Source organism: Microcaecilia unicolor, chromosome 1, assembly GCF_901765095.1.
Source record: "Microcaecilia unicolor chromosome 1, aMicUni1.1, whole genome shotgun sequence".
NCBI lineage: Eukaryota > Metazoa > Chordata > Amphibia > Gymnophiona > Siphonopidae > Microcaecilia > Microcaecilia unicolor.
Genome location: NC_044031.1, coordinates 170,104,002 through 170,117,993, shown reverse-complemented (window position 1 = coordinate 170,117,993; position 13,992 = coordinate 170,104,002). Strand labels below are relative to the sequence as shown.

Genomic DNA, 13,992 nt, shown 5'->3' with positions numbered 1-13,992 from the left:
CTCCCCTGGAGCCTTTTTTAAAAATGGGCGTTACATTGGCCACCCTCCAATCTTCCGGTACCACGCTCGATTTTAAGGATAAGTTGCATATCACTAGCAGTAGCTCCGCAAGCTCGTTTTTCAGTTCTATCAGTACTCTAGGATGAATACCATCCGGTCCAGGAGATTTGCTACTCTTCAGTTTGCCGAACTGCCCCATTACGTCCTCCAGGTTTACCGTGAAGTCAGTAAGTTTCTCCGACTCGTCCGCTTGAAATACCATTTCTGACACCGGTATCCCACCCAAATCTTCCTCGGTGAAGACCGAAGCAAAGAATTCATTCAGTCTCTCCGCTACGTCTTTGTCTTCCTTGATCGCCCCTTTTACCCCTCGGTCATCCAGCGGCCCAACCGATTCTTTTGCCGGCTTCCTGCTTTTAATATACCGAAAAAAATTTTTACTATGTTTTTTTGCCTCTAATGCTATCTTTTTTTCATACTCCCTCTTGGCCTTCTTAATCTGCGCCTTGCATTTGTTTTGACACTCCTTATGCTGTTTCTTGTTATTTTCAGATGGTTCCTTCTTCCATTTTCTGAAGGCGTTTCTTTTAGCCCTAATAGCTTCCTTCACCTCACTTTTCAACCAGGCCGGGTGTCTTTTGGACTTCCGTCTTTCTTTTCTAATTTGCGGAATATGTATGGCCTGGGCCTCCAGGATGGTATTTTTGAACAGCGTCCACGCCTGTTGTACAGTTTTTACTCTCTCAGTTGCCCCCCTAAGTTGTTTTTTTTACCGTTCTTCTCATTTTATCATAGTCTCCTTTTTTAAAGTTAAACGCTAACGTATTTGACTTTCTGTGTACAGTTACTTCAAGGTCGATGTCAAAACTGATCATATTATGGTCACTGTTATCAAGCGGCCCCAGTACCATAACGTCCCTCACCAGATCATGCGCTCCACTAAGGACCAAGTCTAGAATTTTTCCTTCTCTCGTCGGCTCCTGCACCAGTTGCTCCATAAAGCTGTCCTTGATTTCATCAAGGAATTGTATCTCTGTAGCGTGTCCCGATGTTACATTTACCCAGTCTATATTTGGATAATTGAAGTCACCCATTATTATCACATTGCCCATTTTGTTCGCGTCTCTGATTTCTTTTATCATTTCTGTGTCTACCTGCTCATCCTGGCGAGGCGGACGGTAGTACACTCCTATCACCATTTTTTTCCCTTTTATACATGGAATTTCAACCCACAGTGATTCAAAGGTGTGATTTGTGTCCTGCTGAATTTATAATCTATCTGAGTCAAGGCTCTCGTTAATATACAATGCTACCCCTCCACCAGTCCGGTCCACCCTATCATTACGATATACTTTGTACCCCGGTATGACAGTGTCCCACTGGTTATCCTCCTTCCACCAGGTCTCAGTAATGCCTATTATATCCAATTTTTCATTTAGTGCAATATATTCCAACTCTCCCATCTTATTTCTTAAACTCCTAGCATTTGCATATAGACATTTCAGAGTATGTTTGTTGTTCTTATTTGCATGATGCTTAGTACCTGACACTATTGATTTGACATCTTTTGTCTGATCTTTAGTTGTATTTAAGGGCACCTGGCCTACCACGGTCTGTTGTGCATTGACTCCTGAGGCAGGCGCTTCAGGTGCCGAAATGCAGTTCTGTATTGAGTTATTTTTAAATCAATAAACCACTTTTTTGGAGCTACATTGGTCTACCCCCTTCTCTTTTTTGTGTTTCGTTAGGAAAAACAGGCCAGCAGAGCAGAGAGACATCTTTGCACCACCAATCATGCCACAATCTGGCTGCTCCTGTGAGCTTACTTTTATTTGTATATGTAGCCGTGCAGTTTACCACATGTAAAACATTTTATAAATTTACTCCCAAAGAGTGCAATATCTTTAAAACCTGCCTAAATAAGAGTGCAAAGCCAGTCTTTTGATTATGTGGATAAACTAGTTTGGCAGTCATATTAATTTTATTTATTTATTTAGACATTTCCACTTTAAAGGTAACAGCAACCTCGGTTCGGATCCGAGTCACGGCATTGTGATAAATAGAAATAAAACAAGACAAAAGAAGGAAAATAAGGTGATACCTTTTTTTAATCAGACTAACAATACATTTTTTGACAAGCATTCCAAGACACAGCCTTCAGGTCGGTTCTGACAAAATCAAAAATACATATACTGAAACATGAAAAGCATTCCAGTGACAGTCAAGAGGGAGCGGGAGTGGCGGTGGAGAGAGGATGGGGAGTGACAAGGAGAAACAAGGAGAGGTGGATGGATCATCAGAAGGTGAGAAGGCAGTATAATTTTATAGTTTGTAATGTGATAAGAAAGCCAGATCCTTCTTAAGTCCTGTCTAGTGGGTGTCAAAATATTTCATCATGTTTTAGTATTCTGACCAAAAGGTCATTGATGCAGTGTGCAGGTTTTGAAAAGTGCTCATTCATGGAGGTGTCACCTTTATTTGCTTTGTGCTGATTGATATGGTGCCAGTGTGAGCAGATTTTCCAGTATAGCATCCTTCTTCATATTTTTTGTATTGAATAATACATACAACATTTGAAGAAAAGCATGAGTAAGATCTCTTTATGTTGAATATTTTTTCCCATATGAGTAACTGTGGGGTCCTGTGATATGTGTTGGCACAATTTACAGTTTACTGTATAGCAAGAACTAATGAATGCCCTTCTCTTCTTTGAGCTTCTGTTGGGAGCTTGCTTTTCACTAGTTTTTGCTTCAAATTTTGTGGTTGTCAGAAGACTAGCTCTTGTGGATCTTAGATCTTTTATGATTTTTCTGTTTTCCCATCTCCGGATTGTATGTCACTACAAAGCGGACTTTCTCTGGGGTTTTCTTTTCTTTGTTACTGCAGTAGGTTTTCCCCGGGTGTGTTAAGTGAAGAGACCATTTTCCTGGAGATCATTTGGTGGTTGTAGCCTTTCTGTTTGAAGGATTCAGTCAGGATTTAAAGGTGTTTATCCCTTGTCTCTTGGGTCAAAGCATATATGATGGTATTGTGTGGCTTGGCTGTATATGATGGACTTTTTTATATGTGAAGCTGGAATTGTGGAGGTAGCTGCACCTGTCAATTGGTTTCTTGTATATAGATACTAGCCGTTAAGCCTGTTAAAACGGGCGAGTATTGGTCTGTTCTATTTTCACATCTAATTCCCTCCCTCCCAGGAGCCTTCTTCTCTCCATTGGTTAGCCTCACCCAGCTTGCTGCAGCGGCTTCGCCCAGGAACATCGCAGTTCTCTCCATTGGTTAGCCTCACCCAGCTCGCCGCAGCGGCTTCGCCCAGGAACATCGCAGTTCTCTCCATTGGTTAGCCTCACCCAGCTCGCCGCAGCGGCTTCGCCCAGGAACATCGCAGTTCTCTCCATTGGTTAGCCTCGCCCAGCTCGCCGCAGCAGCTCCGCCCAGGAACATCGCTCTTCTCTCCGTTGTTTAGCCTCGCCCAGCTTGCCGCAGTGGCTCCGCCTAGTAACATCGGGCATGATGTGGCGCGCACTCGCGCCACCACCTTTGAACCCCCCCGGCGTCGATCCCCCCTCTTTCTGCTGTTGCCGTGTTACCTCCCGTGAGTCCTGTCGTCAGTTCGCCTCCATCGCTCCGTCCGTTTCCCTCTCAGTTCCGCCCCTCCTTCCCTCCCTCCTCCTCCAATTTCCATGCCCATGTCCAAGACCTGCTCCCTATTGGGCTGTACTGCTGGTGGAGGCGGGGCTTGGACTCTATCAACGTTCGGTCTCTACTGCGCATTTGCAGGTGAGTCGGTCACGTCTCATTTATATAGATTGATGATGATTTGTATATAGCCATTGTTGATAGAAAGCTGTGGGTCTAGAAAGTTAACTTTTTTTGTGGAGTAGTCAATTTTGAATATCAATGTATTGATAATATTTAAAGGGTTTAGTCTGATATGTATTCAAAAATGTCTCTTTCAGTTCTACCATGAAAAGGTTGGCATATTGTGGTGCCATCCTGGTGCCCATAGCATTGCTTATGATTTGTAGATAGATGTCATTGAGGGGCATAATCAAACGGCGCCAGCGAAATCGATCACCGGCGATCTATTTTGGCGGCGCCGCAACAGCTGGCCAGAACCGAATTATCGAAAAAGATGGCCGGCCAACTTTTATTTCGATAATACGGTTGGGGCCGGCCAAATGCCACAGATCGCCGGGTCTGAGATGGCCGACTTTGTTTTTCAGCGATAATGGAAACTGGAACCGGCCATCTCAAACCCGGCCAAATCCAAGGCATTTGGCCGTGGGAGGGGCCAGCATTCGTAGTGCACTGGTACTTCTGGATGTTTATATCTTGCTGATCAGTTATGTTATGACTTGTTCAGGAGTGCTGTATTTTGTGATACTGTTTTGAGAAATGTTCAAGAAAGACTTCATACTAATTAAAAAAGTCCCTGCCGTGCATTTTCCCTTGATGGCCGTCCCTGACGTGCACTTCCCTTAATAGCCGTCTTTCTCTCCGAAAATGCACTTCTCTTAATGGCCGTCTTTCTCCCTGAACAGGGAAATCAAAAGTTTTTGCACACTGCTTTTTTTGTAGTAACAGTGGGATTTGAACCAGCCACCTCTGCATTACAAGACCAGTGATGTAACCACTTGGCCACAGCTCCACTTACTTGGGTGTCCCTCCCTTTTGATTATACCCCTCCAGGTCTCTGTCAGCCACTCACAGACAGCTTAATGCACTGTGATTGGCTGAGAGAGACCTGAAGGGGTATAATCAAAAGGGAGGAACAGCCAAGTAAGTGGAGCTGTGGCCTAGTGGTTATATCATGGCTCTTGTAATGTAGAGGTGGCTGGTTCAAATCCCACTGTTACTACTAAAAAAAACTGTGAGCAAAAATTGTTTTGATTTCCCTGTTTGGGGAGAAAGCCGGCCATTAAGAGAAGTGCACTTTCAGAGAGAAAGACGGCCATCAAGAGAAAGACAGCTATTAAGGGAAGTGCACGTCAGGGACGGCCATCAAGGGAAAATGAACGGCAGGGACTTTTTTAATTTGTATGAAGTCTTTCTTGAACATTTCTCAAAACAGTATCACAAAATAAAGCACTCCAAAACAAGTAAGTCATAACATAACTGATCAGCAAGATCCTTTTTTTTTTTTTTTACGAGCTGGCCGACTGGCTTCCCCTCCTAGGAAGGAAATGTTTTAAAGTTTTTTTTGGGGGTGGGAGGGGGTTGGTGGTCACTGGAGGAGTATGGGGAGGTCATCCCCGATTCCTTCCGGTGGTCATCTGGTCAGTTTGGGCATCTTTTTGAGACTTGGTCGTGAAAATAAATAGACCAAGTAAAACCGGCCAAATGCTCGTCATCGCCGGTTTTCTTTTTTCCATTATCAGCTGAAGCCGGCCATCTCGTAAGCACACCCACATCCCGCCTTCACTACCCTGCCGACACGCCCCCTTGAAGTTTAGCCGCCTCCGCGACGGAATGCCGGCGAGTGTGTCCAAAAATCGGCTTTCGATTATACCGATTTGGCCGGTTTTAGGAGATGGCCGGCCATCTCCCGATTTGTGTCGGAAGATCGCCGGCGATCTCTTTCGAAAATAAGCCTGATTGTGAACTAGAAGTAGTTGCGGGTTAGGATGAATTTGATTAATTTTGTGATAGTTTCCAGTGTATATTGGTGGTCTAGGGTAGATGCTTTTAGGAATTGGTCACATGCAGCTGGGCCATCTGCAGAACATTGCTGTATAGTTATTTTGTATTTATTGTGACCAGGAGAGGACCAGGTGGTAGCTTCCAGATGCTTTTTTTTTTTTTTTTAAATTTGATCAGAAAGTCTGTGGTGTCTTGTAGGACTCTGTTTGTTTTATATACTAGGGATTTAATGATTTATAAAATAGTCTAGATATTTCCTCTGTGAGTGTACCAATGCTTCACTGTTGCCCATATTTTAGAAGCGCTATTCATGTTTAGGATGTCTGAAAACCAGCATTTAAACATCCATATTGGATGGATTTCCAAATCTCGAATTTAGAAAGGCGGAATATGGACATCTAAAACAGTAGTATGTCCTTGTGGCAAGGGAGTGTAGACTAAGTGTGTTGTGGGAGGGACGTCTATGACCAAAAAGATGAGCATTGGTATTTAGACCTGGAACCCCCGCATGTCCAGGTTACAGAAAGTTGCTCCCTAACTGATATGCACTTGCCTTTAAAATTGTTCAGACCAGTGCTTAAGCATCTCAGAAAACAATCCAGTAGATAGATATTTAGAAGCAATAGCCTACATATACAAAAAACAATCAGGCATTAATGAACAACCAAGCAGCCAATATGGCACCGTTCCTTTCCAACAACCCTTTGAAGGGTTAGCAAACTCCAACAACCTTCCCATTCCCCCACACTCTGCTGCCCCCTTCACTAATTGACCTCTAAATCCTAACTCCCCTCCCATCCTTATATTCTCTATCTAATCCCTTCTGCAACAAAATAAGAACCTGTCCCAACAGGGTCCATTCTCCACCTCCTGAAAGGCCCCTGCTTCATCCAGCCTCATCTAATCTTCCAAACCAAGAACTAAAGCTAGCAATTGGCTTCTCAAGTGTAACAACTTGTATGGGCAGATTTCTCACAAAATCAAGGATTGCTATGGCAGACAAACACCTAAGAAAACAAAGACTGCACAAAGGCAGGGGAGGAAAAGATGGCAGAGGAACTGTGGGAACACAGCTACCACTTACCGAGTCCTTGATTGCACAGTTAACATCTTTGGTGGTCAAGGCTTTAGATTCAAGCTTTGAAAAATCATCAGACCAAATATCCAGAATGTAACGGCTGATTGCCAACACCACTGGTTGCACTGTAGAACTAGAACTAAGGATCTTGGGAGCTGAAGATGTTGTTTAAGGCCTACTTACCAAAAACAAAGGGTTAAAAATCATCAACACCAGTGCACACAGAGAAATTAAAGGACCTTGAAAACTGCTCCCAAAGGAGCAATCTGCGATTTGTAAGAATCCCTGAAACTATAGAACAACAGTCACTGCCCATTTTTGAAAAGTTGGCTTGAGAACATGCCGTTATCATTAAAAAAAAAAAATGAAAAAACATAGAGGACATCTTTACTATTGTGTGTTGCTGAAAAATGTAATCAGTTTGCCATAGAGTGTTCAGTCTTTTTCTTCTTGGGTATAATTTCACAAATAACCCTTCGCTTGATGTAGATTTCATTCCAACCATCAGCTAAGAATAAAATATGGAAGACATTGTGCAGACTAGTTCTAGTAAGGGCAAATTGTGGCCAAAATTGTCCCAGGCATGAAGATGCTGTCATGGCCCCTCCTGATCTCTTGATTTTACTCTCCATCCCCCTACGAATCTTGGTGATGAAGCCTCTACTGCTCAAAGCTATGGCTTTTATTGCACTACACTTCATGTAATCCTGCCTGCAATTGATATAAACAAACAGCAGCAACAGTCGGTGCCCTCTAAGTCTGTCCTGTTTAAGACACAGGGCTTATGGGCTGGCAGGTATTTATATATTGCTGGCCTGCAAACTCCTGCACCTTTAAGAAGACAGACTCGGAAAGGACCTATTGCCATAGTTTGTTTACTTTGGTGGCCCAAGGAGTGGAGGAGGGATGCCCAATTCTCAGTAGGGCAATATATCCCAGTTCTGGTTTAGAAGTGTAACTATGTCTAATGGTTGTGTAAATCTCAGTAGGAGCAGGGTTTGTAAAGTGATTTCCAGATTCCCCCCCCCCCCCCACCACCCCCATTTCTGCAGTTAGATGATTTATTCTACTATCTTCCAGTCTTAACCTGGCAGTGTCGTAGAAAATAAGGCATCACCTGAATTGGAATGGTCAATATTGGCTTTCTCTGCACACAACATCACCTTAGCTGGAATTTCTTTTAGAGGCCAACTGAATAAATCTGGATTTGTATTTTGGCCGAAAATGCCTGTGCATTTTTGTCTGAAACCTGAAAAACACCCTCCCCCATCCCACCCAGCTGCCCATAGGCCTGTTTAGGAATTCCTAGTGGTTTAGCAACTTCTTTGGGGACAGGAACAAACCCCACTCGTTCCTGCCGTGCTGCTTCTCCCAACACCTGCAGCAGTCCTGGCAGCCTTTTTGTGATTGGAGCCAGCAAGGGCAGGAGCTCCTGCCTTTGCTGGTTCCAATTGCAAAATGGCTTCTAGGACCTCCCATGGCAGTCTTGGCAGCTGTTGTATTGGGAGCAATGCTCTGGTGGGGCTGTACAAAAGTAAATGCATCTTGGAATTCAAAAGAGCAAAGCTGCTGCTGTTCCAAGATTTCTCCGCACAGGTGGCGAGGAGTCGGAGAGCCATGGCGCCATATTGTATAGTGCTCTACAATAAAGGCATCTGCATCATCTTGCACAGATGTGAGTCAGCTACAACAACTGGACCGTGGCCTTCAAGACCATGAAAGAGGTGAAACTGTTTCTTGACTCACTAAAAAGCAACAAAAGCCCAACACAGGAGTAGGGCAAAAGAACTTGGTATTGGAATCGTACAAGCAGGAGCCTGTGATACAAGGGCAAAGTAACGACTTCTATATTGTACTGGAACTGTCAGAATTCTAAGTGCTTAGAAAGACCTAACAACCAGCAGTTGAGAGCAGTTCCAGACTGTTCCCCCTTCTCACTGTACTGTTTGAACAGAGCTAGCATCATCCCTGGAGAAATGCAGGAGAGGTTGGTGTGGAATCTGGAGATCAAGGGGGTGGTGGGAGATACGATGCAATAGATGGCCTAACTTGCTGGAGCATCATGGTGGGGAAGCTTGCAAAGGACTGCTGCCAGAGTTGGACTTGAGATACTACTGCCATGAGCATACTATATTAGTTGAATTGGTTGGACAGTTGGTTTGCAAATTGTGTTGCCTGGGATATTAAGGATGTGTAATATGAGGAGAGGGAAGCTAAGGGTTCAGGGTGGGTGATTGCAGTTTATTTGGTGGACTTGTGGAAACTGGAGAAGGGCATGGGGGAAAGAGAGGGTTTTGGTGTATGTGTTGGGCATGAATACAAGAGGTGTGGAAGTGGATAAGGATAGGGATTTATGGGGGGAAATAGGTTATAGATGTTCAGTGAGCTGGGAAAAGGGGGTTCAATTAGGACAAGGAGCAGTCAAGGGGAGATAGGCTGCCAGAAGAGGTTAAAGCCCCTCGATAGGTACTGTGGTAACAAAAGGGAATTTACAATTTAACCTACGGAAAAATGGGATTGGCTAAGCAGAAGATAATTCATACTCAATGTAAATGGGCTACAGTCTCCCATTAAAAGAACTAAGGTGCTGGGTTATTTAAAAAGGGAGAAAGTAGGCATAGCTTTTCTGCTTTTCAACTGTAGTTGAACTTCAGAAGCTGAAGCGAGGCAGGGTATGTGACATGGACATAGAGGGTCATTGCTAGACACAGGGGGAGAATAGGGACAGGGACACAGAAAGGAGATGCTGGTCAGATAAGGGTTGAAGAGGGAAGATGGATGATGAACATAGAGAAAGAACAAATGTCAAAAGGACAGGAGACCCCGGAAAGAGAATTAAGAAAAAATAGAAAAGCAGAAGAGAGACCTTGAACCAAAGCAATGTTCAGACAACAAAGATAGAAAAATGTTGTTTTTCTGAATTTATTAATTGTAACATGTCATCTTTGGGAAGTGTGCATCTCTGATAGCTCTATTTCTATTACTATGACAGGTGTTCTAAATAGGTCTGGAATATGTTTGCTTTTTACAGGGATTGTTTACTGGAATTGTAAAAGAGTTTTGAGAGATGACGTTATAGAGGCCCATCTTAATTTCTCCAGTCGGGGCCCATTCAGTCCTAGCAGTGCCACTGGTCTGATTGCTGCTGAACAATTGTAAAGAGAGCCTGATATTAAAAAAGCTGAGCTGCTAAATTTAAGCTCCTAAATGTGTGCCCTGTTTTTAGCCGAACTCAGGAGCATAACTTTTCATCTGAAAATTCATCTTAATTTTAGGAGCTTAAAAGCTATACTTGTACATTTAAGCTGCTTGTTCATTTGCCTATACTTATGAGTGTAATTTATGAGATTAGTGTTGAAAGTCTGCATGAGTTCCTAAATTCTCCCCAATCCGTCCCACTGCTACCCACTTTTAATGCTCCTAAAGTTAGAAGTGTAGTGAAATCTGAAATTTTGAGTATAAAGTTTTGCACTCATTCCCAGTAAATTTTCAGAGAGGCCAATTTATGAGCAAAACTCATAAATCCTTTGAATATTGGGCCTGTAGTTTCTATCTCAGATATGTGCTGTACTGTCTCTCAGTTGTGGTCATATATGTAGATTGGACCTGTGTGGTCTTCACATCTATGGGGAAATTTGTGTATCAGCCTAATAAAAATGTGTTTACCTGCAAAGAATCAATTTTACACTAGGAACAACACTGCTACTAGGATTCTCCACACATCATTTACAATTTCTGACTGTCTCTTTTGTTTTTTATTTTCTCATCCACAGAATGTCAATGGTATTAAATACCACGCCAAGAATGGTCACAGAACACAGATCCGTGTCCGTAAACCATTCAAATGTCGTTGTGGGAAGAGTTACAAGACAGCTCAGGGCTTGCGGCACCACACAATCAATTTCCACCCCCCAGTGTCTGCTGAGATTATCAGGAAGATGCAGCAATAAAGCGCTGGTCACAACTGTGCCAAGAAATACTCACCAGCAGTTGCAGATTTTGAAAACAGCTACCTTACTTTGCTCTAAAGGGAAAGCAATCCATAGCCCTTTAAAACCTGAGTTTTAAGTGCATGCTTTAAGATTTTTTCAGTAATTTTGGAATGATGTATCTTTGTAGATTTTGTACATTTGCACACATTAATCACATACCCATTTTCATTACTTTATTAAGGTGCTAAATTAAAAAAAAGAAAAAAAAGCTTATACATTTTTCAGAACCTGTATTCCTCCTTCCTAACAAAAAGTAAGTTAGTGTGTGTTGCATATTGTTTAGTTGTGATGCAATGTTGGATGGGGAGAGAAACCTAGCTTTGAAATTTCAAGACTGCAGTGTAAGTAAAGTTTTTTCAACACATTGATATGTGTGCGTGTTAAGAAACCAAAACAGTGCCACCATTGTCCAATTGGTTAACATGCCTTACATAATGGAGCTGGTATCAGTGGGTAGCAAGACTTTAGCTACTGGAAATATAAATAAGAATGTTTAACATTATATGCTAAAAATATTTTCATACTTATTTAACATACATTAAAAGGTATGCTTTCTGTATTTTATATTTTGCAAATTCTGTTTTTCCCCTTTGCAAATGCTGAAAATCTTGCCATTGGAGCTGCAGAAAGAAATTCACATCAGTGTTAAAAATGGCTACAGTATGGGGAATTCCATTGTGGCCATGATTAGTTAATAGCATGATTCACATCAACACCACTATTGAGACCCAAGTTTCTCTGTCCAAATAAATCTTTTTCCTCCAAGCTAGATCTTAAAAAAAACAAAACAAAAAAAAGTGCAAATGTATGGGGGTTTTTTGCTTGCTTGTTTTTTTTTTTTTCTGTCCTTTTAATTTTCATGTGAAACATGATTCTTCATCTAAAGATGAAGTTTTAAAGCACTTTGTCGTTCTCTATTGCCAACAGAGGAAATATTTTATGTAATGCCAACAGCTGCAACTACCATCCAAACGAACACACACCTGCCTAGAGTTGCACAAAATGACTGGACAAATTGTAAGCGTGGTTTGAGGTAGAACATCGTCAAGGGGATTTCTAGAAACCTTCCTTTTCATGTTCACTGTATTTCTAGACAACTGTTTCCCCCCCTTTTGTTGGCATTTTTGTCGATTTAACCTTGTATTATATTTCACTGCATTCCAATTGGACATGTCTGTTTAGCTTTATAAATCACTTTGCTGAAATAATGATACATTGAGCCTTACTGGAGATGACGTGACATGTGCCACAGATGATCAAAGAGTGATTTAAATTGAGACCTGTCAGAAAGGAACTTGTGTCTAAAGCATTCCTGAAGGTTTCTTGCACAGAGGAGCAGCATGCCTGGCACATACTTTTCTCACAAGTGCTACTCCTAATAGAGTTTGCCAATTGGTTAATTATGCAAAAACCATAGATAATGTGTGGCGTAAGAAATCAAATTTGTGAAAAGTGACTTTGAGATCTTTCTGTTCCACAGCTGTACATAGTATTGGAATAATGCACGCTTTCTACCTCCTGTGCTGTCGGTATCTAGAGAAGAAAGAAGGTTTGCTTGCTTTTATGAAACAGGGCTTTCAGTTGTGACATTTTTCTGCTGCCTAGATGAGGGAATCTTTCCCTTTTCACATTTTTGGAACTGCTCATGATGAGGATTTTACGTTTACAGCACGTTAAGTCTGAAAGAGGCACGTGTGGTTTGTTGGAGTTTAGAGGGTGAGTTAAACATGAGAGTGCTCTGGTTGGTGCCTTTTGGCCCTATTTGGCTGTTTTGTGTATCTGCTGGCAGTCTGGCAGTGTTCAGAACAGCACACATTTTTTGGCTCTGCACTTTCTAGTGCAAGGAACGGCAGACTGGATAAGTTAGTTAAACAGTCATAAAATAGTGTCATTGTTGCATGTAAATTCTTTTCAACTATAAAACTGAAAAGTCCAGTTTCTATTTACCTATTCATTGTGACAGTATTATTAAACCAGTAAGGATGGGATTATTTTGTTATACTGTGTATAGTGAATGTATTGTACCGTGTCAGTGAAAAGTGTGCGCTTTAAATTATATTTTCATATGTTTTGCTGGAGACACAATTGTTTGAAGGTAACAGAAGTTTGTGTTTTAGAACAGAAGGCAACTTAATGAATCAGTACTCCTATCAATAAAGCTGCTTATCAATGTAAATCAAAAGTTTAAAAATAAACAGCCTCTGACTGAAAATGTCACATGATTTGTGGGGTTTTTTTGTAGTGTACTTTCTAAAATGTAGACCTTTGCTGTTAAAGAAATCAAGCTAAGCATTTAATATGCTGCCTGCTATGCTGTTTAATGTTCAACTTCAAATGTTCTTGACTGTAGGTTTTGTACTATGTCTTTCAGAGCCAGCTTAACCATTGGCCAGGTGAGGATCTGACGCAGGGTGGAAAAATACCCAGCCTCTGTCCTTACCTGTACCCTTTCCTCTCTCCCCCCCCCCCCCCCCCCCCCCCCGTGGGTCCAGAACTACTCCCTCACTCCTCTCAGTCCTGTAAAATTTGCCAGAAGCAGCATGACAGGCTATCTTCAGCCAGCCCCTGGGTCTTCTCCCTCTGCCGCATCCTGGTTCCTCTGATCAATTTCCTGTGAGCAGGATGTGGCAGAGGGAAGACCCAGGGCTGGCCCAAAGCAGCCTGTTATGTTGCTGCTGCCATCAGTGACCGACATAGTTTATAGAATTAGGGAGAGAGACAGGAGGGCAAAAGAGACACTGGACCAGGAAGGGATGAGGGATGCTGGTCTAAAAGAGGGAGAATGCTGATCCTAGGGGAGGGAGGGGGTGCTGGAAGCGCAGCCCAAGCAAGTTGGCTCAGGATGCCACTATACCTTGAGCCAGCTCTGCTGTCTTTCATTTAAAGGACATGTTTCTTGTGCTAAGAAAGACCAGCATCTAGCCAGCTGACTGTAGAAAAATGCTACCTTGCTCTTAAAGAACATCTATCTTCTGCCTAACAGCAAGGGAAGTTGCTGGTAGCTTGGCTCGCCTGCCCTAGAATAGGAGACAGGTGCACAGTGGAGTCGCTGAACAGCTACTGAGTGGGATTTCTGAAGCCAGTTTTAATGGTGACTTACTGGGTATACTACAAGTTAGGAAAGAGTTTGATGGAATAACTAGGTAACTGTAGCATGATAGACAGTCCTTTATTTAAGGTTAGGATCAGCATTGTATTTTTCATATGCTGACATAACCCTTGCTACCTTGAATCCTGGCTAACTCTTCATTCATTGGCATGGCATTTTCGGTTCTTATT

General features: G+C 42.4%; 1 protein-coding gene across 1 annotated transcript in view; it reads left to right on the top strand.

Moving 5' to 3' along the window:
• The window catches only part of JAZF1 (JAZF zinc finger 1), a 473,852-nt gene extending 460,927 nt beyond the window's left edge, over positions 1 to 12,925 (top strand). The window contains exon 5 of the mRNA XM_030202468.1: positions 10,495 to 12,925. Within this exon, the coding sequence (XP_030058328.1) occupies positions 10,495 to 10,671 (177 nt within the window). The 3' untranslated portion in view covers positions 10,672 to 12,925. The remainder of the gene's footprint in view (positions 1 to 10,494) is intronic.
• Positions 12,926 to 13,992: the final 1,067 nt, after the last annotated feature.